Genomic DNA, 27,500 nt, shown 5'->3' with positions numbered 1-27,500 from the left:
ATCTCTCCCCAGTTCTCCCTTCTATCCTTCCATCCCCAATCTCTCCCAGTTCTCCCTTCTATCCTTCCATCCCCAATCTCTCCCCAGTTCTCCTTCTGTCCTTCCATCCCCAATCTCTCCCAGTTCTCCCTTCCATCCCCAATCTCTCCCCAGTTCTCCCTTCTGTCCTTCCATCCCCAATCTCTCCCCAGTTCTCCCTTCCATCCCCAATCTCTCCCCAGTTCTCCCTTCTGTCCTTCCATCCCCAATCTCTCCCCAGTTCTCCCTTCTGTCCTTCCATCCCCAATCTCTCCCAGTTCTCCCTTCTATCCTTCCATCCCCAATCTCTCCCCAGTTCTCCCTTCTGTCCTTCCATCCCCAATCTCTCCCCAGTTCTCACTTCTGTCCTTCCATCCCCAATCTCTCCCCAGTTCTCCCTTCTATCCTTCCCTTTTCTATTTTCTAATCACTGCCCCGTAGCTGGCTGTCGCTGAGCTGGCTAGATGCATTTTCTATAGTGTTAATCCTAGCCTCTGGATAGACAGAAAGGCACAAACACAATTTCTCATCTCTCCTCCGTCTCCAAAATGTCTAGGGACAATACATCAGTTTTATCTGGAGTGCAGTGACGGTCAGAGCTGTAGTAGGTGTTCTCTGTATCCTCCTCCCTATAACCCATAGCTGTATCCATATCCGTCAGGGCAGAACCCGGAGATATCATATCATATAGCAGTAGTACAGCCTGAAGAACACTGCTGATATTCCCAGGGTTCACCTTTATTCAGCTGAGGAAAGACAGTCTGATCAGAGGACATGGGGGTTTATAGAAAACTAGGAGAGAGAGATGGTCCTGTTGTTTCTTTGTGTTGGGTATAAAGTGACCACACACCTCTACGTTCTCACACTCGTTCTTTCATTCTCTCTGGTGCCGGCCCGGCTCACACTGGACCATGTGTAGTGGGGGGGGGCTGGTGAACCATCTGGACCATGTGTATGGGGGGGGCTGGTGAACCATCTGGACCATGTGTATATGGGGGGCTGGTGAACTGTCTGGGCCATGTGTATATGGGGGGCTGGTGAACCGTCTGGACCATGTGTATATGGGGGGGCTGGTGAACCGTCTGGACCATGTGTATATGGGGAGGGGGCTGGTGAACCGTCTGGACCATGTGTATATGGGGGGGCTGGTGAACCGTCTGGACCATGTGTATAGGGGGGCTGGTGAACCGTCTGGACCATGTGTATGGGGGGGGCTGGTGAACCATCTGGACCATGTGTATGGGGGGCTGGTGAACCATCTGGACCATGTGTATGGGGGGGGCTGGTGAACCGTCTGGACCATGTGTATATGGGGGGGCTGGTGAACCGTCTGGACCATGTGTATGGGGGGCTGGTGAACCATCTGGACCATGTGTATGGGGGGGGCTGGTGAACCATCTGGACCATGTGTATATGGGGGGGCTGGTGAACTGTCTGGGCCATGTGTATATGGGGGGGGCTGGTGAACCGTCTGGACCATGTGTATATGGGGGGCTGGTGAACCGTCTGGACCATGTGTATATGGGGAGGGGGCTGGTGAACCGTCTGGACCATGTGTATATGGGGGGGGCTGGTGAACCGTCTGGACCATGTGTATATGGGGGGGCTGGTGAACCGTCTGGGGGACTTGGTAGTGGTGTGAGGCGTCAGGGGTTCTATCTACCCTGGACGAGGACGGGGGCTTGGTTCCAACTTGGTTCTAACTTTCTACGTCTTTTACAATGAACTAATGTTTCTCCTCTTAATAATGGAACTATTGGGCCAAAAAGGTATTTTTACAATCTAAAAATATTTCTCTCTCTCTCTCTCTCTGTCTCTCTCTGTCTCTCTCTCTCTCTCTCTCTCTCTCTCTCTCTCTCTCTCTCCTGTCTCTCTCTCTCTCTCTCTCTCTCTCTCTCTCTCTCCTGTCTCTGTCTCTCTCTCTCCTCTCTCTCTCTCTCTCTCTCTCTCTCTCTCTCTCTCTCTCTCTCTCTCTCTCTCTCTCTCTCTCTCTCTCTCTCTCTCTCTCTCTCTCTCTCTCTCTCTCTCTCTCTCTCTCTCTCTCTCTCTCTCTCTCTCTCTCTCTCTCTCTCTCTCTCTCTCTCTCTCTGTCTCTCTCTCTCTCTCTCTCTCTGTCTCTCTCTCTCTCCTCTCTCTGTCTCTCTCTCTCTCTCTCTCTCTCTCTGTCTCTCTCTCTCTGTCTCTCTCTCTCTCTCTGTCTCTCTCTCTCTCTCTCTCTCTCTCTCTGTCTCTCTCTCTCTCTCTCTCTCTCTCTCTCTCTCTCTCTCTCTCTCTCTCTCTCTCTCTCTCTCTCTCTCTCCTCTCTCTCTCTCTCTCTCTCTCCTCTCTCTCTCTCTCTCTCTCTCTCTCTCTCTCTCTCTCTCTCACTCTGTCTTGCTTTCTGTCTTGCTTTCTGTCTTGCTTTCTCGCTCGTTCTCTTTGTCTTTCTTTCTTTCTCTCTCTCACTCACACACCTACTTATTCTCACACTCTCTCACACACCATTATTAGCAGAGAGGTGGTAGTCGGGCAGTGAGTGGGGATGGCTGTCATTTGCAATTCCTCCCTATTGTCCTCCTGTAACAATGGGTACAAACAAACCATTTCCCTGGAACTAGAGAGCTGTAGCTCATTAGCTTCTGCTGCTTGTTCTGCTCATGGCTCAGTGATCAGGGTGGGGCTTGTCTCCACCACCATCCCTTAACACTGTGGAATACAGAGGACAAATATGATGGAAATATAACTGTGGTTAATAATGGGTTAGGCTATTCCCTCTGTCTGTCTGTCTGTCTGTCTGTCTGTCTGTCTGTCTGTCTGTCTGTCTGTCTGTCTGTCTGTCTGTCTGTCTGTCTGTCTGTCTGTCTGTCTGTCTGTCTGTCTGTCTGTTTAGTTAAAGCATAGATGTGATCCAACAGTTCCATTGAGAGTTTTATCAACATGTCCACAATGTCTGAAGGACATGAAGACACTCTATTCCTGGAAACACCTGTGTTCCTCTTTCTGTCTGTCTGTCTGTGTGTCTCTGTCTGTCTACATGTTTTGACTGTGCATGTTTTGTCTGTCTGTCTGTGTGTCTCTGTCTGTCTGCATGTTTTGTCTGTCTGTGTGTCCCTGTCTGTCTGCATGTTTTGTCTGTCTGTCTGTGTGTCTCTGTCTGTCTGCATGTTTTGTCTGTCTGTCTGTGTGTCCCTGTCTGTCTGCATGTTTTGTCTGTCTGTCTGTGTGTCTCTGTCTGTCTGCATGTTTTGTCTGTCTGCATGTTTTGTCTGTGTGTCTGTCTGTCTGTCTGTCTGTCTGCCTGTCACTGGTCCAGTCTCGCCGCCCCCCAGCAGTGGACTCTGTCTGTCTGTCTGTCTGTCTGTCTGTCTGTCTGTCTGTCTGTCTGTCTGTCTGTCTGTCTGTCTGTCTGTCTGTCTGTCTGTCTGTCTGTCTGTCTGTCTGTCTGTCTGTCTGTCTGTCTGTCTGTCTGTCTGTGTTGTGTTGGTATCTAGCAGCAGGATCAGATTAGGGCTGTAAATGGCATTTCTGTCGTTACTAAGATGGCAGCTGCTCAATACTGTATCTGTGGAGCAGCACTGTGTGTGTGTGTGTGTGTGTGTGTGTGTGTGTGTGTGTGTGTGTGTGTGTGTGTGTGCGCGCATTAGGTTTCCTCTTTAATATCAGAACTGTACAAGAGATGGTGTGTGAGTGTTGTGTTAATATGGTGTGTGAGGGTTGTTGTGTTAATATGGTGTGTGAGGGTTGTTGTGTTAATATGGTGTGTGAGTGTTGTGTTAATATGGTGTGTGAGGGTTGTTGTGTTAATATGGTGTGTGAGTGTTGTGTTAATATGGTGTGTGAGGGTTGTTGTGTTAATATGGTGTGTGAGTGTTGTGTTAATATGGTGTGTGAGTGTCGTTGTGTTAATATGGTGTGTGAGGGTTGTTGTGTTAATATGGTGTGTGAGTGTTGTGTTAATATGGTGTGTGAGTGTTGTGTTAATATGGTGTGTGAGTGTTGTTGTGTTAATATGGTGTGTGAGTGTTGTTGTGTTAATATGGTGTGTGAGTGTTGTGTTAATATGGTGTGTGAGTGTTGTTGTGTTAATATAGTGTGTGAGGGTTGTTGTGTTAATATGGTGTGAGTGTTGCGTTAATATGGTGTGAGTGTTGCGTTAATATGGTGTGTGAGTGTCGTTGTGTTAATATGGTGTGTGAGGGTTGTTGTGTTAATATGGTGTGGGAGTGTTGTTGTGTTAATATGGTGTGTGAGTGTTGCGTTAATATGGTGTGAGTGTTGCGTTAATATGGTGTGTGAGTGTCGTTGTGTTAATATGGTGTGTGAGGGTTGTTGTGTTAATATGGTGTGGGAGTGTTGTTGTGTTAATATGGTGTGTGAGTGTTGTTGTGTTAATATGGTGTGTGAGTGTTGTGTTAATATGGTGTGTGAGTGTTGTGTTAATATGGTGTGTGAGTGTTGTGTTAATATGGTGTGTGAGGGTTGTTGTGTTAATATGGTGTGTGAGTGTTGTTGTGTTAATATGGTGTGTGAGTGTTGTGTTAATATGGTGTGAGTGTTGTGTTAATATGGTGTGTGAGGGTTGTTGTGTTAATATGGTGTGTGAGGGTTGTTGTGTTAATATGGTGTGTGAGGGTTGTTGTGTTAATATGGTGTGTGAGGGTTGTTGTGTTAATATGGTGTGTGAGGGTTGTTGTGTTAATATGGTGTGTGAGTGTTGTGTTAATATGGTGTGTGAGTGTTGTGTTAATATGGTGTGTGAGTGTTGTTGTGTTAATATGGTGTGTGAGTGTTGTTGTGTTAATATGGTGTGTGAGTGTTGTGTTAATATGGTGTGTGAGTGTTGTTGTGTTAATATGGTGTGTGAGTGTTGTTGTGTTAATATGGTGTGTGAGTGTTGTTGTGTTAATATGGTGTGTGTGGGTTGTTGTGTTAATATGGTGTGAGTGTTGCGTTAATATGGTGTGAGTGTTGTGTTAATATGGTGTGTGAGGGTTGTTGTGTTAATATGGTGTGTGAGGGTTGTTGTGTTAATATGGTGTGTGAGGGTTATTGTGTTAATATGGTGTGTGAGTGTTGTTGTGTTAATATGGTGTGTGAGTGTTGTGTTAATATGGTGTGTGAGTGTTGTGTTAATATGGTGTGTGAGTGTTGTGTTAATATGGTGTGTGAGTGGTGTGTTAATATGGTGTGTGAGGGTTGTTGTGTTAATATGGTGTGTGAGTGTTGTGTTAATATGGTGTGTGAGGGTTGTTGTGTTAATATGGTGTGTGAGTGTTGTTGTGTTAATATGGTGTGAGTGTTGTTGTGTTAATATGGTGTGTGAGGGTTGTTGTGTTAATATGGTGTGTGAGGGTTGTTGTGTTAATATGGTGTGTGAAGGTTGTGTTAATATGGTGTGTGAGTGTTGTGTTAATATGGTGTGTGAGGGTTGTTGTGTTAATATGGTGTGTGAGGGTTGTTGTGTTAATATGGTGTGAGTGTTGTGTTAATATGGTGTGTGAGTGTTGTGTTAATATGGTGTGTGAGTGGTGTTGTGTTAATATGGGGTGTGAGGGTTGTTGTGTTAATATGGTGTGTGTGAGGGTTGTTGTGTTAATATGGTGTGTGAGGGTTGTTGTGTTAATATGGTGTGTGAGGGTTGTTGTGTTAATATGGTGTGTGTGAGGGTTGTTGTGTTAATATGGTGTGAGTGTTGTGTTAATATGGTGTGTGAGGGTCGTTGTGTTAATATGGTGTGTGAGTGTCGTTGTGTTAATATGGTGTGTGAGGGTCGTTGTGTTAATATGGTGTGTGAGTGTTGTGTTAATATGGTGTGTGAGTGTTGTTGTGTTAATATGGTGTGTGAGTGTTGTTGTGTTAATATGGTGTGTGAGTGTTGTTGTGTTAATATGGTGTGTGAGGGTTGTGTTAATATGGTGTGTGAGTGTTGTTGTGTTAATATGGTGTGTGAGGGTTGTTGTGTTAATATGGTGTGTGAGGGTTGTTGTGTTAATATGGTGTCTGAGTGTTGTTGTGTTAATATGGTGTGTGAGTGTTGTGTTAATATGGTGTGTGAGTGTTGTGTTAATATGGTGTGTGAGGGTTGTTGTGTTAATATGGTGTGTGAGGGTTGTTGTGTTAATATGGTGTGTGAGGGTTGTTGTGTTAATATGGTGTGTGAGGGTTGTTGTGTTAATATGGTGTGTGAGGGTTGTTGTGTTAATATGGTGTGAGTGTTGTTGTGTTAATATGGTGTGTGAGTGTTGTGTTAATATGGTGTGTGAGTGTTGTTGTGTTAATATGTTGTGTGAGGGTTGTTGTGTTAATATGGTGTGTGAGGGTTGTTGTGTTAATATGGTGTGTGAGGGTTGTTGTGTTAATATGGTGTGTGAGTGGTGTTGTGTTAATATGGTGTGTGAGTGGTGTTGTGTTAATATGGTGTGTGAGGGTTGTTGTGTTAATATGGTGTGTGAGGGTTGTTGTGTTAATATGGTGTGAGTGTTGTTGTGTTAATATGGTGTGAGTGTTGTTGTGTTAATATGGTGTGTGAGTGTTGTTGTGTTAATATGGTGTGTGAGTGTTGTTGTGTTAATATGGTGTGTGAGTGTTGTTGTGTTAATATGGTGTGTGAGTGTTGTGTTAATATGGTGTGTGAGTGTTGTTGTGTTAATATGGTGTGTGAGGGTTGTTGTGTTAATATGGTGTGTGAAGGTTGTGTTAATATGGTGTGTGAGTGTTGTGTTAATATGGTGTGTGAGTGTTGTGTTAATATGGTGTGTGAGGGTTGTTGTGTTAATATGGTGTGTGAGGGTTGTTGTGTTAATATGGTGTGAGTGTTGTGTTAATATGGTGTGTGAGTGTTGTGTTAATATGGTGTGTGAGTGGTGTTGTGTTAATATGGTGTGTGAGGGTTGTTGTGTTAATATGGTGTGTGTGAGGGTTGTTGTGTTAATATGGTGTGTGAGGGTTGTTGTGTTAATATGGTGTGTGAGGGTTGTTGTGTTAATATGGTGTGAGTGTTGTGTTAATATGGTGTGTGAGGGTCGTTGTGTTAATATGGTGTGTGAGTGTCGTTGTGTTAATATGGTGTGTGAGGGTCGTTGTGTTAATATGGTGTGTGAGTGTTGTGTTAATATGGTGTGTGAGTGTTGTGTTAATATGGTGTGTGAGTGTTGTTGTGTTAATATGGTGTGTGAGTGTTGTTGTGTTAATATGGTGTGTGAGTGTTGTTGTGTTAATATGGTGTGTGAGTGTTGTGTTAATATGGTGTGTGAGGGTTGTTGTGTTAATATGGTGTGTGAGGGTTGTTGTGTTAATATGGTGTGTGAGGGTTGTTGTGTTAATATGGTGTGTGAGGGTTGTTGTGTTAATATGGTGTGTGAGGGTTGTTGTGTTAATATGGTGTGAGTGTTGTTGTGTTAATATGGTGTGTGAGTGTTGTGTTAATATGGTGTGTGAGTGTTGTTGTGTTAATATGTTGTGTGAGGGTTGTTGTGTTAATATGGTGTGTGAGGGTTGTTGTGTTAATATGGTGTGTGAGGGTTGTTGTGTTAATATGGTGTGTGAGTGGTGTTGTGTTAATATGGTGTGTGAGTGGTGTTGTGTTAATATGGTGTGTGAGGGTTGTTGTGTTAATATGGTGTGTGAGGGTTGTTGTGTTAATATGGTGTGAGTGTTGTTGTGTTAATATGGTGTGAGTGTTGTGTTAATATGGTGTGTTAGTTGTTGTTGTGTTAATATGGTGTGTGAGTGTTGTTGTGTTAATATGGTGTGTGAGTGTTGTGTTAATATGGTGTGTGAGTGTTGTTGTGTTAATATGGTGTGTCAGGGTTGTTGTGTTAATATGGTGTGTGAAGGTTGTGTTAATATGGTGTGTGAGTGTTGTGTTAATATGGTGTGTGAGTGTTGTGTTAATATGGTGTGTGAGGGTTGTTGTGTTAATATGGTGTGTGAGGGTTGTTGTGTTAATATGGTGTGAGTGTTGTGTTAATATGGTGTGTGAGTGTTGTGTTAATATGGTGTGTGAGTGGTGTTGTGTTAATATGGTGTGTGAGGGTTGTTGTGTTAATATGGTGTGTGTGAGGGTTGTTGTGTTAATATGGTGTGTGAGGGTTGTTGTGTTAATATGGTGTGTGAGGGTTGTTGTGTTAATATGGTGTGTGTGAGGGTTGTTGTGTTAATATGGTGTGAGTGTTGTGTTAATATGGTGTGTGAGGGTCGTTGTGTTAATATGGTGTGTGAGTGTCGTTGTGTTAATATGGTGTGTGAGGGTCGTTGTGTTAATATGGTGTGTGAGTGTTGTGTTAATATGGTGTGTGAGTGTTGTGTTAATATGGTGTGTGAGTGTTGTTGTGTTAATATGGTGTGTGAGTGTTGTTGTGTTAATATGGTGTGTGAGTGTTGTGTTAATATGGTGTGTGAGGGTTGTTGTGTTAATATGGTGTGTGAGTGTTGTGTTAATATGGTGTGTGAGTGTTGTTGTGTTAATATGGTGTGTGAGGGTTGTTGTGTTAATATGGTGTGTGAGTGTTGTGTTAATATGGTGTGAGGGTTGTTGTGTTAATATGGTGTGTGAGTGTTGTTGTGTTAATATGGTGTGTGAGGGTTGTGTTAATATGGTGTGTGAGGGTTGTTGTGTTAATATGGTGGGTGAGGGTTGTTGTGTTAATATGGTGTGTGAGGGTTGTTGTGTTAATATGGTGTGTGAGTGTTGTGTTAATATGGTGTGTGAGTGTTGTGTTAATATGGTGTGTGAGTGTTGTTGTGTTAATATGGTGTGTGAGTGTTGTGTTAATATGGTGTGTGAGTGTTGTGTTAATATGGTGTGTGAGTGTTGTGTTAATATGGTGTGTGAGTGTTGTTGTGTTAATATGGTGTGTGAGGGTTGTTGTGTTAATATGGTGTGTGAGTGTTGTTGTGTTAATATGGTGTGTGAGTGTTGTTGTGTTAATATGGTGTGTGAGTGTTGTTGTGTTAATATGGTGTGTGAGGGTTGTTGTGTTAATATGGTGTGTGAGTGTTGTGTTAATATGGTGTGAGGGTTGTTGTGTTACTATGGTGTGTGAGTGTTGTGTTAATATGGTGTGTGAGTGTTGTTGTGTTAATATGGTGTGTGAGGGTTGTTGTGTTAATATGGTGTGTGAGGGTTGTTGTGTTAATATGGTGTGTGAGTGTTGTGTTAATATGGTGTGTGAGTGTTGTTGTGTTAATATGGTGTGTGAGTGTTGTGTTAATATGGTGTGTGAGTGTTGTGTTAATATGGTGTGAGGGTTGTTGTGTTACTATGGTGTGTGAGTGTTGTGTTAATATGGTGTGTGAGTGTTGTGTTAATATGGTGTGTGAGTGTTGTTGTGTTAATATGGTGTGTGAGGGTTGTTGTGTTAATATGGTGTGTGAGTGTTGTGTTAATATGGTGTGTGAGTGTTGTGTTAATATGGTGTGAGGGTTGTTGTGTTACTATGGTGTGTGAGTGTTGTGTTAATATGGTGTGTGAGTGTTGTTGTGTTAATATGGTGTGTGAGGGTTGTTGTGTTAATATGGTGTGTGAGGGTTGTTGTGTTAATATGGTGTGTGAGGGTTGTTGTGTTAATATGGTGTGTGAGTGTTGTGTTAATATGGTGTGTGAGGGTTGTTGTGTTAATATGGTGTGTGAGTGGTGTTGTGTTAATATGGTGTGTGAGGGTTGTTGTGTTAATATGGTGTGTAAGTGTTGTGTTAATATGGTGTGTGAGGGTTGTTGTGTTAATATGGTGTGTGAGTGGTGTTGTGTTAATATGGTGTGTGAGTGGTGTTGTGTTAATATGGTGTGTGAGGGTTGTTGTGTTAATATGGTGTGTGAGGGTTGTTGTGTTAATATGGTGTGTGAGGGTTGTTGTGTTAATATGGTGTGTGAGTGTTGTGTTAATATGGTGTGTGAGTGTTGTGTTAATATGGTGTGTAAGTGTTGTGTTAATATGGTGTGTGAGGGTTGTTGTGTTAATATGGTGTGTGAGTGTTGTTGTGTTAATATGGTGTGTGAGTGTTGTGTTAATATGGTGTGTGAGTGTTGTGTTAATATGGTGTGAGTGTTGTGTTAATATGGTGTGAGTGTTGTTGTGTTAATATGGTGTGTGAGTGTTGTGTTAATATGGTGTGTGAGTGTTGTGTTAATATGGTGTGAGTGTTGTGTTAATATGGTGTGAGTGTTGTTGTGTTAATATGGTGTGTGAGTGTTGTGTTAATATGGTGTGAGTGTTGTGTTAATATGGTGTGAGTGTTGTGTTAATATGGTTTGAGTGTTGTGTTAATATGGTGTGAGTGTTGTTGTGTTAATATGGTGTGAGTGTTGTTGTGTTAATATGGTGTGTGTCTGTTTCCTCCTTCAGTTGACTCGGTTTCATATCAGAACTGCAAACGTGTGTGTGTGTGTGTGTGTGTGTGTGTGTGTGTGTGTGTGTGTGTGTGTGTGTGTGTGTGTGTGTGTGTGTGTGTGTGTGTGTGTGTGTGTGTGTGTGTAGGAGAAGGATGTGGAGCGTCGGAGGCAGCTGAGGGAGAGGGCCAGACAGCTCATCGCCGAGGCTCGCTCTGGGGTCAAGATCACAGAGATGCCCCTTTACGACACGACCGCTGACCGAGGGAGAGGCAAAACCACTCCTACTGGAGGTTAGACACACACACACACACACACACAGAGCACATGTTAAAAGCCAGCCGCAAACACACTTGCATAGACACGTGTCCAGTCGGTTGAGATTTCAAAAAAATAATTATTATTGTTGAAACACAAATGAAGAACAGTTCACAGTTTTTAAGTCAAACTTGTTTTCCTTTAAATTGTCTTTCTACTTAAGTGTGTTTTAAACATCCCAGGATGCTGTGTTTCTCTGGAGGACATCTGTGCTGCATTTAACCACAGGGAAATTACACATGAATGTTGACACACACACACACACACACACACACACACACACACACACACACACACACACACACACACACACACACACACACACACACACACACACACACACACAGAGTAAATTGTAAGCTGAAAGCACTCACTGGTGGAGACATTTCCATTAGTCCTTCTCTCTAAGGGCTATCGCTAATCCCCCAAAATGCATCAGGAAAAACAAATGCCATTTGATCACTACTGTAGGTCTCAAACACACACACACACACAACCCTGTGATTACAGCTCAAATTGGTTTGACTTTCCTCTCCTTTATTCAGGTGTAATTATTGGTTCATCAACGGTACTCTTGGTGAGGCTGAATTACCTTTCAGGAGAGAAACAAAACTCATTTATAATCATAGCTATCGAGTCTGAAATTCAACGGTGTGAATTCCCCGCCGTGCGCTTTTCCATTCCACCGTAAATAGATGTTATTATGGTAATGACCGTTATTACTCCTATAGATATTTGTTTTCAATCGTCTCCCCGTTTGTGACTCCTCTTGTCTAGTTGTCAGGGTGAAATGTAATGGCTGCCGTGCGGAGGGAAGGAACAGACAGCAGCCTGCGTGACTGGACAGCGCAGGGAACGAGCTTTATCATGCTGCTTGGAGAATATTATGTCACTTTCTCACAGCGTCAAGGGACAGCCGAATTATTATCTCTGTCTTCTCTGTCTCTCTCATAACTATTCATCCCTCTGATTCAGATGCTGTACAGAAAGAGATAGACGGAGAAAAAGAGAGACGGGGAAAGATGGAAAGAGAGAGGACGGGGAAAGATGGAAAGAGAGAGGACGGGGAAAGATGGAAAGAGAGAGGACGGGGAAAGATGGAAAGAGAGAGGATGGGGAAAGATGGAAAGAGAGAGGATGGGAAAGATGGAAAGAGAGAGGACGGGGAAAGATGGAAAGAGAGAGGATGGGGAAAGATGGAAAGAGAGAGGATGGGGAAAGATGGAAAGAGAGAGGACGGGGAAAGATGGAAAGAGAGAGGATGGGAAAGATGGAAAGAGAGAGGACGGGGAAAGATGGAAAGAGAGAGGACGGGGAAAGATGGAAAGAGAGAGGATGGGAAAGATGGAAAGAGAGAGGACGGGGAAAGATGGAAAGAGAGAGGACGGGGAAAGATGGAAAGAGAGAGGATGGGAAAGATGGAAAGAGAGAGGATGGGAAAGATGGAAAGAGAGAGGATGGGAAAGATGGAAAGAGAGAGGACGGGGAAAGATGGAAAGAGAGGATGGGGAAAGATGGAAAGAGAGAGGATGGGGAAAGATGGAAAGAGAGAGGATGGGAAAGATGGAAAGAGAGAGGACGGGGAAAGATGGAAAGAGAGAGGACGGGGAAAGATGGAAAGAGAGAGGACGGGGGAAAATGGAAAGAGAGAGGATGGGGAAAGATGGAAAGAGAGAGGATGGGGAAAGATGAAAAGAGAGAGGATGGGAAAGATGGAAAGAGAGAGGACGGGGAAAGATGGAAAGAGAGAGGACGGGGAAAGATGGAAAGAGAGAGGATGGGAAAGATGGAAAGAGAGAGGATGGGAAAGATGGAAAGAGAGAGGACGGGGAAAGATGGAAAGAGAGAGGATGGGGAAAGATGGAAAGAGAGAGGATGGGAAAGATGGAAAGAGAGAGGACGGGGAAAGATGGAAAGAGAGAGGACGGGGAAAGATGGAAAGAGAGAGGATGGGAAAGATGGAAAGAGAGAGGACGGGGAAAGATGGAAAGAGAGAGGACGGGGAAAGATGGAAAGAGAGAGGATGGGAAAGATGGAAAGAGAGAGGACGGGGAAAGATGGAAAGAGAGAGGACGGGGAAAGATGGAAAGAGAGAGGATGGGAAAGATGGAAAGAGAGAGGATGGGAAAGATGGAAAGAGAGAGGACGGGGAAAGATGGAAAGAGAGAGGATGGGGAAAGATGGAAAGAGAGAGGATGGGGAAAGATGGAAAGAGAGAGGATGGGAAAGATGGAAAGAGAGAGGACGGGGAAAGATGGAAAGAGAGAGGACGGGGAAAGATGGAAAGAGAGAGGACGGGGAAAGATGGAAAGAGAGAGGACGGGGAAAGATGGAAAGAGAGAGGACGGGGAAAGATGGAAAGAGAGAGGACGGGGAAAGATGGAAAGAGAGGACGGGGAAAAATGGAAAGGGAGAGGACGGGGGAAATGGGAAGAGAAAGAAGGAGACAGAAGTAGAGAGCGAGAAAGGACAAGAGTGAGAAGATGTGGGGTACAGAGCTGTGGGGTACAGAGCTGTGGGGTACAGAGCTGTGGGGTACAGAGCTGTGGGTACAGAGCTGTGGGGTACAGAGCTGTGGGTACAGAGCTGTGGGGTACAGAGCTGTGGGGTGAAGAGCTGTGGGGTACAGAGCTGTGGGTACAGAGCTGTGGGGTACAGAGCTGTGGGTACAGAGCTGTGGGGTACAGAGCTGTGGGTACAGAGCTGTGGGGTACAGAGCTGTGGGGTGAAGAGCTGTGGGGTACAGAGCTGTGGGGTGAAGAGCTGTGGGGTACAGAGCTGTGGGTACAGAGCTGTGGGGTACAGAGCTGTGGGGTACAGAGCTGTGGGGTACAGAGCTGTGGGTACAGAGCTGTGGGGTACAGAGCTGTGGGGTACAGAGCTGTGGGGTACAGAGCTGTGGGTACAGAGCTGTGGGGTACAGAGCTGTGGGGTACAGAGCTGTGGGGTACAGAGCTGTGGGTACAGAGCTGTGGGGGGCTGAAGACAAAACCTGGTAAAAGTAGAACCTTGGTGAGAGAGATGACAGAGACAGAGAATAAAGAGGATGAAGAAGAGAGAGAGATAGAGAGGAGACAGAAAGAGGAAGAGAGAGGAGATGAGAGAGAGGATGAGAGGAGACTAGTGAGACAGGAAGAGAGTGGAAGAGAGAGGAGACTAGTGAGACAGGAGGAAAGAGAGGAGGAGAGGAGATGAGTGAGACAGGAGGAAGAGAGGAGATGAGTGAGACAGGAGGAAGAGAGGAGATGAGTGAGACAGGAGGAGAGAGAGGAGGAGAGGAGATGAGTGAGACAGGAGGAAGAGAGGAGATGAGTGAGACAGGAGGAAGAGAGGAGATGAGTGAGACAGGAGGAGAGAGGAGATGAGTGAGACAGGAGGAGAGAGAGGAGATGAGTGAGACAGGAGGAGAGAGAGGAGATGAGTGAGACAGGAGGAGAGAGAGGAGATGAGTGAGACAGGAGGAGAGAGAGGAGATGAGTGAGACAGGAGGAGAGAGGAGATGAGTGAGACAGGAGGAGAGAGAGGAGATGAGTGAGACAGGAGGAGAGAGAGGAGATGAGTGAGACAGGAGGAAGAGAGGAGATGAGTGAGACAGGAGGAGAGAGAGGAGATGAGTGAGACAGGAGGAGAGAGAGGAGATGAGTGAGACAGGAGGAGAGAGAGGAGATGAGTGAGACAGGAGGAGAGAGAGGAGATGAGTGAGACAGGAGGAGAGAGAGGAGATGAGTGAGACAGGAGGAGAGAGGAGATGAGTGAGACAGGAGGAGAGAGAGGAGATGAGTGAGACAGGAGGAGAGAGGAGATGAGTGAGACAGGAGGAGAGAGAGGAGATGAGTGAGACAGGAGGAGAGAGGAGATGAGTGAGACAGGAGGAGAGAGAGGAGATGAGTGAGACAGGAGGAAGAGAGGAGATGAGTGAGACAGGAGGAGAGAGAGGAGATGAGTGAGACAGGAGGAGAGAGGAGATGAGTGAGACAGGAGGAGAGAGGAGATGGAAGAGAGGAGATGAGTGAGACAGGAGGAAGAGAGGAGATGAGTGAGACAGGAGGAAGAGAGGAGATGAGTGAGACAGGAGGAGAGAGGAGATGAGTGAGACAGGAGGAGAGAGAGGAGATGAGTGAGACAGGAGGAGAGAGAGGAGATGAGTGAGACAGGAGGAGAGAGAGGAGATGAGTGAGACAGGAGGAGAGAGAGGAGATGAGTGAGACAGGAGGAGAGAGGAGATGAGTGAGACAGGAGGAGAGAGAGGAGATGAGTGAGACAGGAGGAGAGAGAGGAGATGAGTGAGACAGGAGGAGAGAGAGGAGATGAGTGAGACAGGAGGAAGAGAGGAGATGAGTGAGACAGGAGGAGAGAGAGGAGATGAGTGAGACAGGAGGAGAGAGAGGAGGGAGGAAGATGCAGTTTGGTTTATTTGCTCTTTCTGCCTTTTTGAATCTGGCTAATTGTGGATCTCATTAAAAATGGTGTCAGGGAGGAGGAGGAGAGGAAAGGGGCATGAGAGAAGGGAGGAGAAGAGCAGCGCTGTAGGCCTGATGCACAAGGCCTGCCGTGCAGAACGCCTAATCCTAGCCCTGCTCCCTCCTCTCTCTTCTCTCCTCCATCATTCCCTCCACCACTCAGGGTCCTGTTAATTCAGACCTGGGCTGCCCCTGCCACCGCCTGCCTGCCTGCCTGCAAACTTTCCAAACTCCATCACCATAGCTTCCTTTAATTAGCTAGCGTTAACCAGCCACCCGCGCTCCACGCTCGCTCGCACGCGCTCTCTCCACACATCACAGAAACCAAATTAAAAACTGAAAATGCTCTCCCTCTCTTTTTCCTTGAGTCTTTCTCTCTCTCGCTTTTCTCTCTCTCTCTTTCACACGTTATTTTTCACTCTCCCTCTTTTTCCTGTTACTCTCTCTTCCTCTGCCTCTCTCTTTCTCCTTCTCTCCCTCCCCTGTCTTTCATTGTCTCTCTCTCCTCCTACCACTAAGTGACAGAACGGGTGGAGGGAAGGAGACTCTCTGTCAAACATCTGCAGCAGTTTTTTTGTATTTGTTTCTTTTGAGTCCATTTATTTATACAGCAGGATTTAATATTGTTTTTATTGTTTGTGTTGATTTTATTTTGTCCCGTCGGGAGGCTTAATGTAATATGTGTTTTCATGTTTTGTTTTTGTTTCGTTTTTGGCCTTTATCTGTAGCTGTTGTCACGGCAGCGATGCCTGAACAGAGCTGTGAATTGTCTGGTGATGGTGATGGCTCTGCTTCAGTTAGTCTGTGTGTCTGTAGAGACAGACACCCAGACAGACAGACCCCAGGCAGGCAGACAGACAGACAGACAGACAGACACAGACAGACACAGACACAGACACAGACACAGACACAGACAGAGACAGACAGACAGACAGACAGACAGACAGACAGACAGACAGACAGACAGACAGACAGACAGACAGACAGACAGACAGACAGACAGACAGACAGACTTAAGTGGGGCCTGCTGTGTTTTCACAACACGTATTAATATCTCCTTACTTTCTCTAGGGCTTGGAACCAGCATGGCTTCACATAACCACTAACATTCACTAACATAGAATGCTTCTTTCTCTCTCTCCTTACATCTTTCTCTTTCTTTCCCTCTCTCTCCATCTTTCTTTCTTTCTCTCTCCATCTTTCTCTTTCTTTCTCTCTCCATCTTTCTCTTTCTTTCTCTCTCCATCTTTCTCTTTCTTTCTCTCTCCATCTTTCTTTCTTTCTCTCTCCATCTTCCTCTTTCTTTATCTCTCTCCATTTTTCTTTCTTTCTCTCTCTCTCAATCTTCCTCTCTCTCTCTCTTTCTTCCTTGCTTTCTTTCTTTCTCTCTGTCTCTCTGTCTCTCTCTGTGTGTCTCTGTCTCTCTCTCTGTCTCTCGTCTGTAGATGTGTTGGATGGAGATGCAGGTGATGATAATGGGGGTGAGGAGGAGGGGGGGAGAGATGAAGATCACCATGATGAAACTGTGACAGAGGCTGCTGCGGTAGATACTAACCCTCCTGAGGCCCCTCCGACCTCCTCCACCATCCAGGGGCATCAGGAGTCTACTAACCCCAGCTCTGAGCTAACCTTTCTGGGTAAAGGGACCACCACTAACTGTCTGTGTGCTGGTGCTTCTGCTTGTTCGTTTGCTCTCTGTTTTGTCGGTCTGTAACTCACCCCTCATGTGCACGACTCCACTTTCCCCTTTGACCTCTGCTTCTCATTGGCTTGAGTCATGGCTAGCTGGGATCCCATTGGCCTGTAGCAGATTCTCTAGTTCTGAGACTGGCTTTATTTGTTTTTCTATTCCTGTACAATTTTATTAAAACTAGTAATTAAAAAACAACTGCAAAAAGTTCTCCCTAGACAATAAAAAAATGGTATCTTCAGAAAAGCATTTGTGGAATGTTTTCAGAGGTAAGTTAATTACTTTTTTCCAGCGTTTTGCATCCCTGTTCTGCCAATAGGAGATAGGCAGGAGTACAGTAAAGGGTTAAAGAAGCAGAAAGGAAGGAGAACATGAAAACAGAACAATAAATAGTGTTTCTTTGAAGCAGCAGTATCTCTGCTGTTTGTTTTCTCTGTGGTTTGTTGTTTTCTGGTGGTGAAGACCTTTGTCACAGAGACGGTCCTTATGAAGGGAGAGGTCGTTGTGATGCTACGCTCTACGGCTGCGTTGCAAATGGATCCATCCCCTAAGTAGTGCAGAGCCCAAAGACCCAGGGCTGTGGTCAATAGTACCTAGTACCAGTGCACTACCTAGGGAAAAGGGTGCCATGTGGGACAGACACTACTTGTTGATAAACCGCCTGTTTCAAGAGGTGCCAGATAAAACATTCTTGACAGGACCACTCTACTGAGCACTTCACTTCACAGGCTGCCCTAATATATCTGCGACCCTAATGTATCTTCAACCCTAATATATCTTCTACCCTAATATATCTTCTACCCTAATATATCTTCTACCCTAATATACCCCATACCCTAATGTATCTTCTACCCTAATGTATCTCCTACCCTAATATATATTCTACCCTAATGTATCTTCTACCCTAATATATATTCTACCCTAATGTATCTCCTACCCTAATGTACCTTCTACCCTAATATATATTCTACCCTAATGTATCTTCTACCCTAATATATCTTCTACCCTAATATATATTCTACCCTAATATATCTTCTACCCTAATATATCTCCTACCCTAATATATCTTCTACCCTAATCTATCCCATACCCTAATATATATTCTACCCTAATGTATCTTCTACCCTAATGTATCTTCTACCCTAATATATCTTCTACCCTAATGTATCCTCTACCCTATTATATACCTTCTTCCCGTAATCTATATTTTACCCTAATGTATCTTCTACCCTGATGTATCTTCTACCCTAATATATCTTCTACCCTAATGTATCTCCTACCCTAATATATATTCTACCCTAATATATATTCTACCCTAATATATATTCTACCCTAATATATCTTCTACCCTAATAATACCTCTACCCTAATGTATATTCTACCCTAATATATCTTCTACCCTAATATATCTTCTACCCTAATATATATTCTACCCTAATATATCTCCTACCCTAATATATCTTCTACCCTAATCTACCCCATACCCTAATATATCTTCTACCCTAATGTATCTTCTACCCTAATATATCTTCTACCCTAATGTATCTTCTACCCTAATGTATCTTCTACCCTAATGAATCTTCTACCCTAATATATATCTTCTACCCTAATATATCTTCTACCCTAATATATCATCTACCCTAATGTATCTTCTACCCTGATATATCTGCTACCCTAATATATCCGCTACCCTAATATATCCTCTACCCTAATGTATCTTCTACCCTAATATATCTTCTACCCTAATATATCTTCTACCCTAATATATCTTCTACCCTGATATATCTTCTACCCTAAAATATATCTTCTACCCTAATGTATCTTCTACCCTAATATATCTTCTACCCTAATATATCTTCTACCCTAATATATCTTCTACCCTAATTTATCCCATACCCTAATATATCTTCTACCCTAATGTATCTTCTACCCTAATGTATCTCCTACCCTAATATATATTCTACCCTAATGTATCTTCTACCCTAATATTACTTCTACCCTAATGTATCCTCTACCCTAATGTATCTTCTACCCTAATATATCCTCTACCCTAATATATCTTCTACCCTAATATATCTTCTACCCTAATATAGCCCATACCCTAATATATCCCATACCCTAATGTATCTTCTACCCTAATGTATTTTCTACCCTAATATATCTGCTACCCTAAAATATTCTCTACCCTAATATATTTTCTACCCTAATATATCTGCTACCCTAATATTTCTACCCTAATATATATCTTCTACCCTAATATATCTTCTACCCTAATATATATCTGGTAGACTAATATATACTACTCAAAAAAATAAAGGGAACACTTAAACAACACATCCTAGATCTGAATGAAATAAATAATCTTATTCAATTATTTTTTCTTTACATAGTTGAATGTGCTGACAACAAAATCACACAAAAATAATCAATGGAAATCCAATTTATCAGCCCATGGAGGTCTGGATTTGGAGTCACACTCAAAATTAAAGTGGAAAACCACACTACAGGCTGATCCAACTTTGATGTAATGTCCTTAAAACAAGTCAAAATGAGGCTCAGTAGTGTGTGTGGCCTCCACGTGCCTGTATGACCTCCCTACAATGCCTGGGCATGCTCCTGATGAGGTGGCGGATGGTCTCCTGAGGGATCTCCTCCCAGGCCTGGACTAAAGCATCCGCCAACTCCTGGACAGTCTGTGGTGCAACGTGGCGTTGGTGGATGGAGCGAGACATGATGTCCCAGATGTGCTCAATTGGATTCAGGTCTGGGGAACGGGCGGGCCAGTCCATAGCATCAATGCCTTCCTCTTGCAGGAACTGCTGACACACTCCAGCCACATGAGGTCTAGCATTGTATGGCATTAGGAGGAACCCAGGGCAACCGCATCAGCATATGGTCTCACAAGGGGTCTGAGGATCTCATCTCGGTACCTAATGGCAGTCAGGCTACCTCTGGCGAGCACATGGAGGGCTGTGCGGCCCCCCAAAGAAATGCCACCCCACAACATAACTGACCCACCGCCAAACCGGTCATGCTGGAGGATGTTGCAGGCAACAGAACGTTCTCCACGGCATCTCCAGACTCTGTCACGTCTGTCACGTGCTCAGTGTGAACCTGCTTTCATCTGTGAAGAGCACAAGGCGCCAGTGGCGAATTTGCCAATCTTGGTGTTCTCTGGCAAATGCCAAACGTCCTGCACGGTGTTGGGCTGTAAGCACAACCCCCACCTGTGGACGTCGGGCCCTCATACCACCCTCATGGAGTCTGTTTCTGACCGTTTGAGCAGACACTTGCACATTTGTGGCCTGCTGGAGGTCATTTTGCAGGGCTCTGGCAGTGCTTCTCCTGCTCCTCCTTGCACAAAGGCGGAGGTAGCGGTCCTGCTGCTGGGTTGTTGCCCTCCTACGGCCTCCTCCACGTCTCCGGATGTACTGGCCTGTCTCCTGGTAGCGCCTCCATGCTCTGGACACTACGCTGACAGACACAGCAAACCTTCTTGCCACTGCTCGCGTTGATGTGCCATCCTGGATGAGCTGCACTACCTGAGCCACTTGTGTGGGTTGTAGACTCCGTCTCATGCTACCACTAGAGTGAAAGCACCGCCAGCATTCAAAAGTGACCAAAACATCAGCCAGGAAGCATAGGAACTGAGAAGTGGTCTGTGGTCCCCACCTGCAGAACCACTCCTTTATTGGGGGTGTCTTGCTAATTGCCTATAATTTCCACCTGTTATCTATTCCATTTGCACAACAGCATGTGAAATTTATTGTCAATCAGTGTTGCTTCGTAAGTGGACAGTTTGATTTCACAGAAGTGTGATTGACTTGGAGTTACATTGTGTCGTTTAAGTGTTCCCTTTATTTTTTTGGAGCAGTGTATATATCTGGTACCCTAATATATATCTGGTACCCTAATATATATCTGGTAGACTAATATATATCTGGTAGACTAATATATATCTCGTAGACTAATATATATCTGGTAGACTAATATATATCTGGAAGACTAATATATATCTGCTACCCTAATATATATCTGGTAGACTAATATATATCTTCTACCCTAATATATATCTGGTAGAATAATATATATCTGGTAGACTAATATATATCTGCTACCCTAATATATATCTGGTAGACTAATATATATCTTCTACCCTAATATATATCTGGTAGAATAATATATATCTGCTACCCTAATATATATATCTGGTAGACTAATATATATCTGGTAGCTCATTGGTTAATTATTATGATAGGTATACCAGAGCTCTGTCATCTCTCCAGTCCTCACTTCCCTCCTCCCTGTGTGTGTGTGTGTGTGTGTGTGTGTGTGTGTGTGTGTGTGTGTGTGTGTGTGTGTGTGTGTGTGCAATCCAAACCATCTCTGTTACACACTGTTTTTGCTTACTCGCCTGCTTACTGAATGACCCCCACTCCTTGTGTGTGTGCGCGTATGTGTGTGTTTCCCTGTTATGTATTTGTGAGTACCTGGCCATCTGAGACGGGAAAAGTTTTGGACGCCTTCACCCAGGCTCTCTGCCCAACCCTGATAAGTGTGTGTGTGTGGAGAGAGGGTCACACATGAAATGGTCTCCCTCCTGCCCTTTCATCTCCTCCAGCCCAGTGCTCAGCCCTGGCAGGACACCCCCGAGTGTGTGTGTGTGTGTGTGTGTGTGTGTGTGTGTGTGTGTGTGTGTGTGTGTGTGTGTGTGTGTGTGTGTGTGTGTGAGGACAAGGCCAGCACTGTGATTACCAGGCCTGACAAGTGGAGCTGGAAGAGAGAGAGAGATGGAGTTGTACAGAGAGGAAGGTATAGAGAGACAGAGTGAGATAAACACCGTAGGGAAAGAGGGAAGAAATGGAGAGGGAAGGAAAGACGGAAGGGTGAAGAGGTTGAGAGAAAATGAAGAGATTGAGAGGAGTGAGCTGAAGGAAAGAGAGACTCAGATTAGCAGCAGTACTGAGAGAGAGAGAGAGAGACATGGGTAGAGAGGCCAAACGACATCAGAACATAACCTGTTGAGGAAAGAGTGGATCCCCTCGCCAACAGCCAGTGAAATAGCAGGGTGCCAAATTCAAAACAACAAAAATCTCATAATTCTAATTTATCAAACATACAAGTATTATACACCATTTTAAAGATAAACTTCTTGTTAATCCAACCACAGTGTCCGATTTCAAAAAGGCTTTACGGTGAAAGCATACCATTAGATTATGTTAGGACAGCGCCTAGACAAGAAAAACCACACAGCCATTTTCCAAGCAAGGAGAGGCGTCACAAAAACCAGAAATACAGCTAAAATTAATCACTAACCTTTGACGATCTTCTTCAGATGACACTCCCAGGACTCAATGTTACACAATACATGTATATTTTGTTCGATAAAGTTCATATTTATATCCAAAAACCCAATTTTACATTGGCGCATAATGTTCAGAAATGTTTTGCCTCCAAAACTTCCAGTGAATGAGCACATCAATTTACAGAAATACACGTCATAAATTTTGATTAAAGATACGAGTGTTTTACATAGGATTAAAGATAAACTTCTCCTTAATGCAACCGCTTTGTCAGATTTCAAAACAGCTTTACGGCGAAAGCACATTGTTCAATATTCTGAGTACAGCGCTCAACCATCAAAGCAAGCTATCCAGTTACCCGCCAAGTTGTGGATCAACAAAAGTCAGAAACAGCGTTTTAAATCTTCACTTTGCTGATCTTCGGCGGAATGCACTCGAAAGACTCCCAGTTCCACAAGAAATGTTCGTTTTGTTCAATAAAGTCCATATTTATGTCCAAATACCTCCGTTTTGTTCACATGTTTATTTCAGTTTAGCTCACTAATCAAAATGCACAATGCGCGGGCGCAAAAGCTAGACGAAAAGCAAAAAAGTTCCATTACAGTTCGTAGAAACATGTCAAACGATGTATATAATCAATATTTAGGATATTTTTGTCATAAATCTTCAATAATATTCCAACCGGACAATAGCGTATTGAATACAGAAGAAAAAGAAAGAACGGCGCACTTCACGTGACTGCGCGAGAGTGCACTAATGTCTTTCAGGAAGCCTGTTGTTTTGAGAGCTCTTATTCGATTCCCTGTCACATTACAAGCCTGAAACAATTTCTAAAGACTGTTGACATCTGCTGGAAGCATTAGGAAGTGCAATTTGACCCCACAGACACAGCATATTAGAAAGGCAATCACTTAAAAACTACAACCTTTAAAATCTCCCACTTCCGGGTTGGATTTTCCTCAGGTTTTTGCCTGCCATATGAGTTCTGTTATACTCACATACATTATTTTAACAGTTTTGGAAACTTTAGAGTGTTTTCTATCCAAATCTACACCTTATATGCATATCATAGCTTCTGGGCCTGAGTAACAGGCAGTTTACTTTGGGCACCTCATTCATCCAAATTTCCAAATACTGCCCCCTAGCCCGAAGAAGATAATGTGTACAGCTGTGCCCAACCTGTGCTGTGTTGGCCTGACAGGAGAGGGTCTCAGCCAGACCAGGTGTGTGTCTTCATCGTCCATCAGGGATCTCTGTCTTTCTCTCTCCTCCACCTCCATCTCTCTCCCTATCCATCTCACTCTCTCCCCCCTGTCTCTCTCTCTCTCCTCCACCTCCATCTCTCTCCCCCTGTCTCTCTCTCTCTCCTCCACCTCCATCTCTCTCCCCCTGTCTCTCTCTCTCCTCCACCTCCATCTCTCTCCCCATCCATCTCTCTCTCTCTCCCCTCTGTCTCTTTCTCTCTCCTCCACCTCCATCTCTCTCCCCATCCATCTCTCTCTCTCCCCGTCTCTTTCTCTCTCCTCCACCTCCATCTCTCTCCCCATCCATCTCTCTCTCTCCCCCGTCTCTTTCTCTCTCCTCCACCTCCATCTCTCTCCCCATCCATCTCTCTCTCTCCCCCGTCTCTTTCTCTCTCCTCCACCTCCATCTCTCTCCCCATCCATCTCTCTCTCTCCCCCGTCTCTTTCTCTCTCCTCCACCTCCATCTATCTCCCCATCCATCTCTCTCTCTCCCCCGTCTCTTTCTCTCTCCTCCACATACATCTCTCTCCCCATCCATCTCTCTCTCCCCCTCTCTTTCTCTCTCCCCCTCCACCACTCCCTCCTCCATCTCTCCCCCTCCACCTCCCCCCTCATCTCTCTCCCCCTCCATCTCTCTCTCTCTAGTCTGATAGTCCTATTCCACTATGTATGTATACTCAGTGTCACGCACCTCTCTTCCCAAACAGCTTATTCAATCCAGATCACTATCTCCCTCACATATATATGTATATATATTTACTCTGTGTGTGTGTGTGTGTGTGTGTGTGTGTGTGTGTGTGTGTGTGTGTGTGTGTGTGTGTGTGTGTGTGTGTGTGTGTGTGTGTGGATCTGTTATCTACTAGTGTGCTCAGGCAGAAATCAGAGATATGACTGAAATGCAAACCAAACCATCTCTGTTACACACTGTTGTCCCTTACTCTCCTGCTGACTGAGTTACCTCCACTTCCTGTGTGTGTTTGCAATACGTTTCAATACCGAGAGCTATATTCTGCATGTATCTGTGTGTGCGTGCGTGCGTGCGTGCATGCGTGCGTGCGTGCGCACTTGTCCGTGTTTACCATATGTGTATATATAGTGCCTTCAGAAAGTATTCATACCCCTTCACTTATACCACATTTTATTGTTACAGCCTTAATTCAAAGTGGATTAAATATGTTTTTTTCTCACCCATCTACACACAATACCCCATAGTGACAAAGTGAAAACATGTTTTTAGAAATGTTTGCAAATGTATTGAAAATGAAATACAGAAATATCGAATTTACATAAGTATTCACACCCCTAAGTCAATACATGTTAGAATCACCCAGTGATTACAGCTGTGAGTCTTTCTGGGTAAGTCTCTAAGAGCTTTCCACACCTGGATTGTACAACATTTACACATTATTCTTTTTTAAATTCTTCTAGCTCTGTCAAGTTGTTGTTGTTGTTGATCATTGCTAGACAGCCATTTTCAAGTCTTGACATAGATTTTCAAGCAGATTTAAGTCAAACCTGTAACTAGGGGCCTCCCAAGTGGCGCAGCGGTCTGAGGCACTGCATCTCAGCGGTCTGAGGCACTGCATCTCAGCGGTCTGAGGCACTGCATCTCAGCGGTCTGAGTCACTGCATCTCAGCGGTCTGAGGCACTGCATCTCAGCGGTCTGAGGCACTGCATCTCAGCGGTCTGAGGCACTGCATCTCAGCGGTCTGAGTCACTGCATCTCAGCGGTCTGAGGCACTGCATCTCAGCGGTCTGAGGCACTGCATCTCAGCGGTCTGAGTCACTGCATCTCAGCGGTCTGAGGCACTGCATCTCAGCGGTCTGAGGCACTGCATCTCAGCGGTCTGAGGCACTGCATCTCAGCGGTCTGAGGCACTGCATCTCAGCGGTCTGAGGCACTGCATCTCAGCGGTCTGAGGCACTGCATCTCAGCGGTCTGAGGCACTGCATCTCAGCGGTCTGAGGCACTGCATCTCAGCGGTCTGAGGCACTGCATCTCAGCGGTCTGAGGCACTGCATCTCAGCGGTCTGAGGCACTGCATCTCAGCGGTCTAAGGCACTGCATCTCAGCGGTATAAGGCACTGCATCGCGATTCCAGGCTGTATCACAACCGGCCGTGATCGGGAGTCCCATAGGGCGGCGCACAATTGGCCCAGCGTCGTCCTGGTTAGGGCAGGGTTTGGCCCAGCGTCGTCCTGTTTAGGGCAGGTTTGGCCCAGCGTCGTCCTGGTTAGGAGAGGGTTTGGCCCAGCGTCGTCCTGGTTAGGGGAGGGTTTGGCCCAGCGTCGTCCTGGTTAGGGGAGGGTTTGGCCCAGCGTCGTCCTGGTTAGGGGAGGGTTTGGCCCAGCGTCGTCCTGGTTAGGGGAGGGTTTGGCCCAGCGTCGTCCTGGTTAGGGGAGGGTTTGGCCCAGCGTCGTCCTGGTTAGGGGAGGGTTTGGCCCAGCGTCGTCCTGGTTAGGAGAGGGTTTGGCCCAGCGTCGTCCTGGTTAGGGGAGGGTTTGGCCCAGCGTCGTCCTGGTTAGGGGAGGGTTTGGCCCAGCGTCGTCCTGGTTAGGGAGAGGGTTTGGCCCAGCGTCGTCCTGGTTAGGGAGAGGGTTTGGCCCAGCGTCGTCCTGGTTAGGCGAGGGTTTGGCCCAGCGTCGTCCTGGTTAGGGGAGGGTTTGGCCCAGCGTCGTCCTGGTTAGGGGAGGGTTTGGCCCAGCGTCGTCCTGGTTAGGAGAGGGTTTGGCCCAGCGTCGTCCTGGTTAGGGAGAGGGTTTGGCCCAGCGTCGTCCTGGTTAGGGGAGGGTTTGGCCCAGCGTCGTCCTGGTTAGGGAGAGGGTTTGGCCCAGCGTCGTCCTGGTTAGGGGAGGGTTTGGCCCAGCGTCGTCCTGGTTAGGGGAGGGTTTGGCCCAGCGTCGTCCTGGTTAGGGGAGGGTTTGGCCCAGCGTCGTCCTGGTTAGGGGAGGGTTTGGCCCAGCGTCGTCATGGTTAGGGGAGGGTTTGGCCCAGCGTCGTCATGGTTAGGGGAGGGTTTGGCCCAGCGTCGTCATGGTTAGGGGAGGGTTTGGCCCAGCGTCGTCATGGTTAGGGGAGGGTTTGGCCCAGCGTCGTCATGGTTAGGGGAGGGTTACTTGGCTCATCACGCTCTAGTGACTCCTTGTGTCGGGCCGGGTGCCAACAGGCTGACCTCGGTTATCAGGTGAACTGTGTTTCCTCCGACACATTGGTGCGGCTGGCTTCCGGAGTGAGCAGGCGGGTGTTAAGAAGTGCGGTTAGTCGGGTCGTGTTTCGGAGGATGCATGACTCGACCTTCTTCTCCGAGACCGTTGGGGAGTTGCAGAGATGAGACAAGATCAAATTTGGGGGAGAAAATATATATATATATTTTTTTATGTATTGTAACTAGGCCACTCGGGAATATATAATGTCGTCTTGGTAAGCAACTCCAGTGTAGATTTGGCCTTGTGTTTTATGCTATTGTCCTGCTGAAAGGTGAATTTGTCTCCCAGTGTTTGTTGGAAAGCAGACTGAACCAGGTTTTCCTCTAGGATTTACCCTGTGCTTAGCTCTATTCCATTTATTTTATCCTAAAAAACTCCCTAGTCCTTGCCGATGACAAGCATACCCATAACATGATGCAGCCACCACAATGCTTGAAAATATGAAGAGTGGTACTTAGTGATGTGTTGTGTTGGTTTTGCCCCATTCAGGACATAAAGTACATTTCTTTTATACCTTTTTTGATGTTTTACTTTAGTTCCTTGTTGCAAACAGGATCCATGTGTTGGAATATTTGTATTCTGTACAGGCTTCCTTCTTTTCACTCTGTTATTTAGATTAGTATTGTGGACTAACTGCAATGTTGTTGATCCATCCTCAGTTTTCTCATATCACAGCCATTAAACTCTAACCGTGTTAAAGTCACCATTGACCTCATGGTGAAATCCTCTCTTTCTCTTTCTCTGTCTGTCTGTCTGTCTGTCTGTCTGTCTGTCTGTCTGTCTGTCTGTCTGTCTGTCTGTCTGTCTGTCTGTCTGTCTGTCTGTCTGTCTGTCTGTCTGTCCAGGTGTGAACAGTAAACACGTGGACTTGAAGCTAAAGATGATGGAGGTACGACCTGGAGGACCCAACTCTTCCTCCTCTCCTTCATCCTCCTCTTCCTCTCCCTCCTTC

The 27,500-nt window shown here is 45.4% G+C and overlaps 1 protein-coding gene across 5 annotated transcripts in view; it reads left to right on the top strand.

Annotated features, from left to right (window-relative positions):
• ehbp1 (EH domain binding protein 1) overlaps nucleotides 1–27,500 on the top strand; it is a 400,782-nt gene that overhangs the window by 266,600 nt on the left and 106,682 nt on the right. For 3 of the 5 annotated variants that reach the window (XM_045687294.1, XM_045687289.1, XM_045687305.1), the window contains 3 exons: nucleotides 10,473–10,617; nucleotides 16,548–16,739; nucleotides 27,394–27,500. The exon at nucleotides 27,394–27,500 is cut by the window's right edge and continues 33 nt beyond it. In XM_045687294.1, the coding sequence (XP_045543250.1) occupies nucleotides 10,473–10,617; nucleotides 16,548–16,739; nucleotides 27,394–27,500 (444 nt within the window). The remainder of the gene's footprint in view (nucleotides 1–10,472; nucleotides 10,618–16,547; nucleotides 16,740–27,393) is intronic. The other 2 variants (XM_045687312.1, XM_045687320.1) reach the window with 2 other exon arrangements.

The sequence above is a fragment of the Salmo salar genome, chromosome ssa01 (assembly GCF_905237065.1).
Source record: "Salmo salar chromosome ssa01, Ssal_v3.1, whole genome shotgun sequence".
NCBI classification, from domain to species: domain Eukaryota; kingdom Metazoa; phylum Chordata; class Actinopteri; order Salmoniformes; family Salmonidae; genus Salmo; species Salmo salar.
Note: the sequence above shows the minus strand (reverse complement) of the source record. Positions and strands in the feature narration are given on the sequence as shown.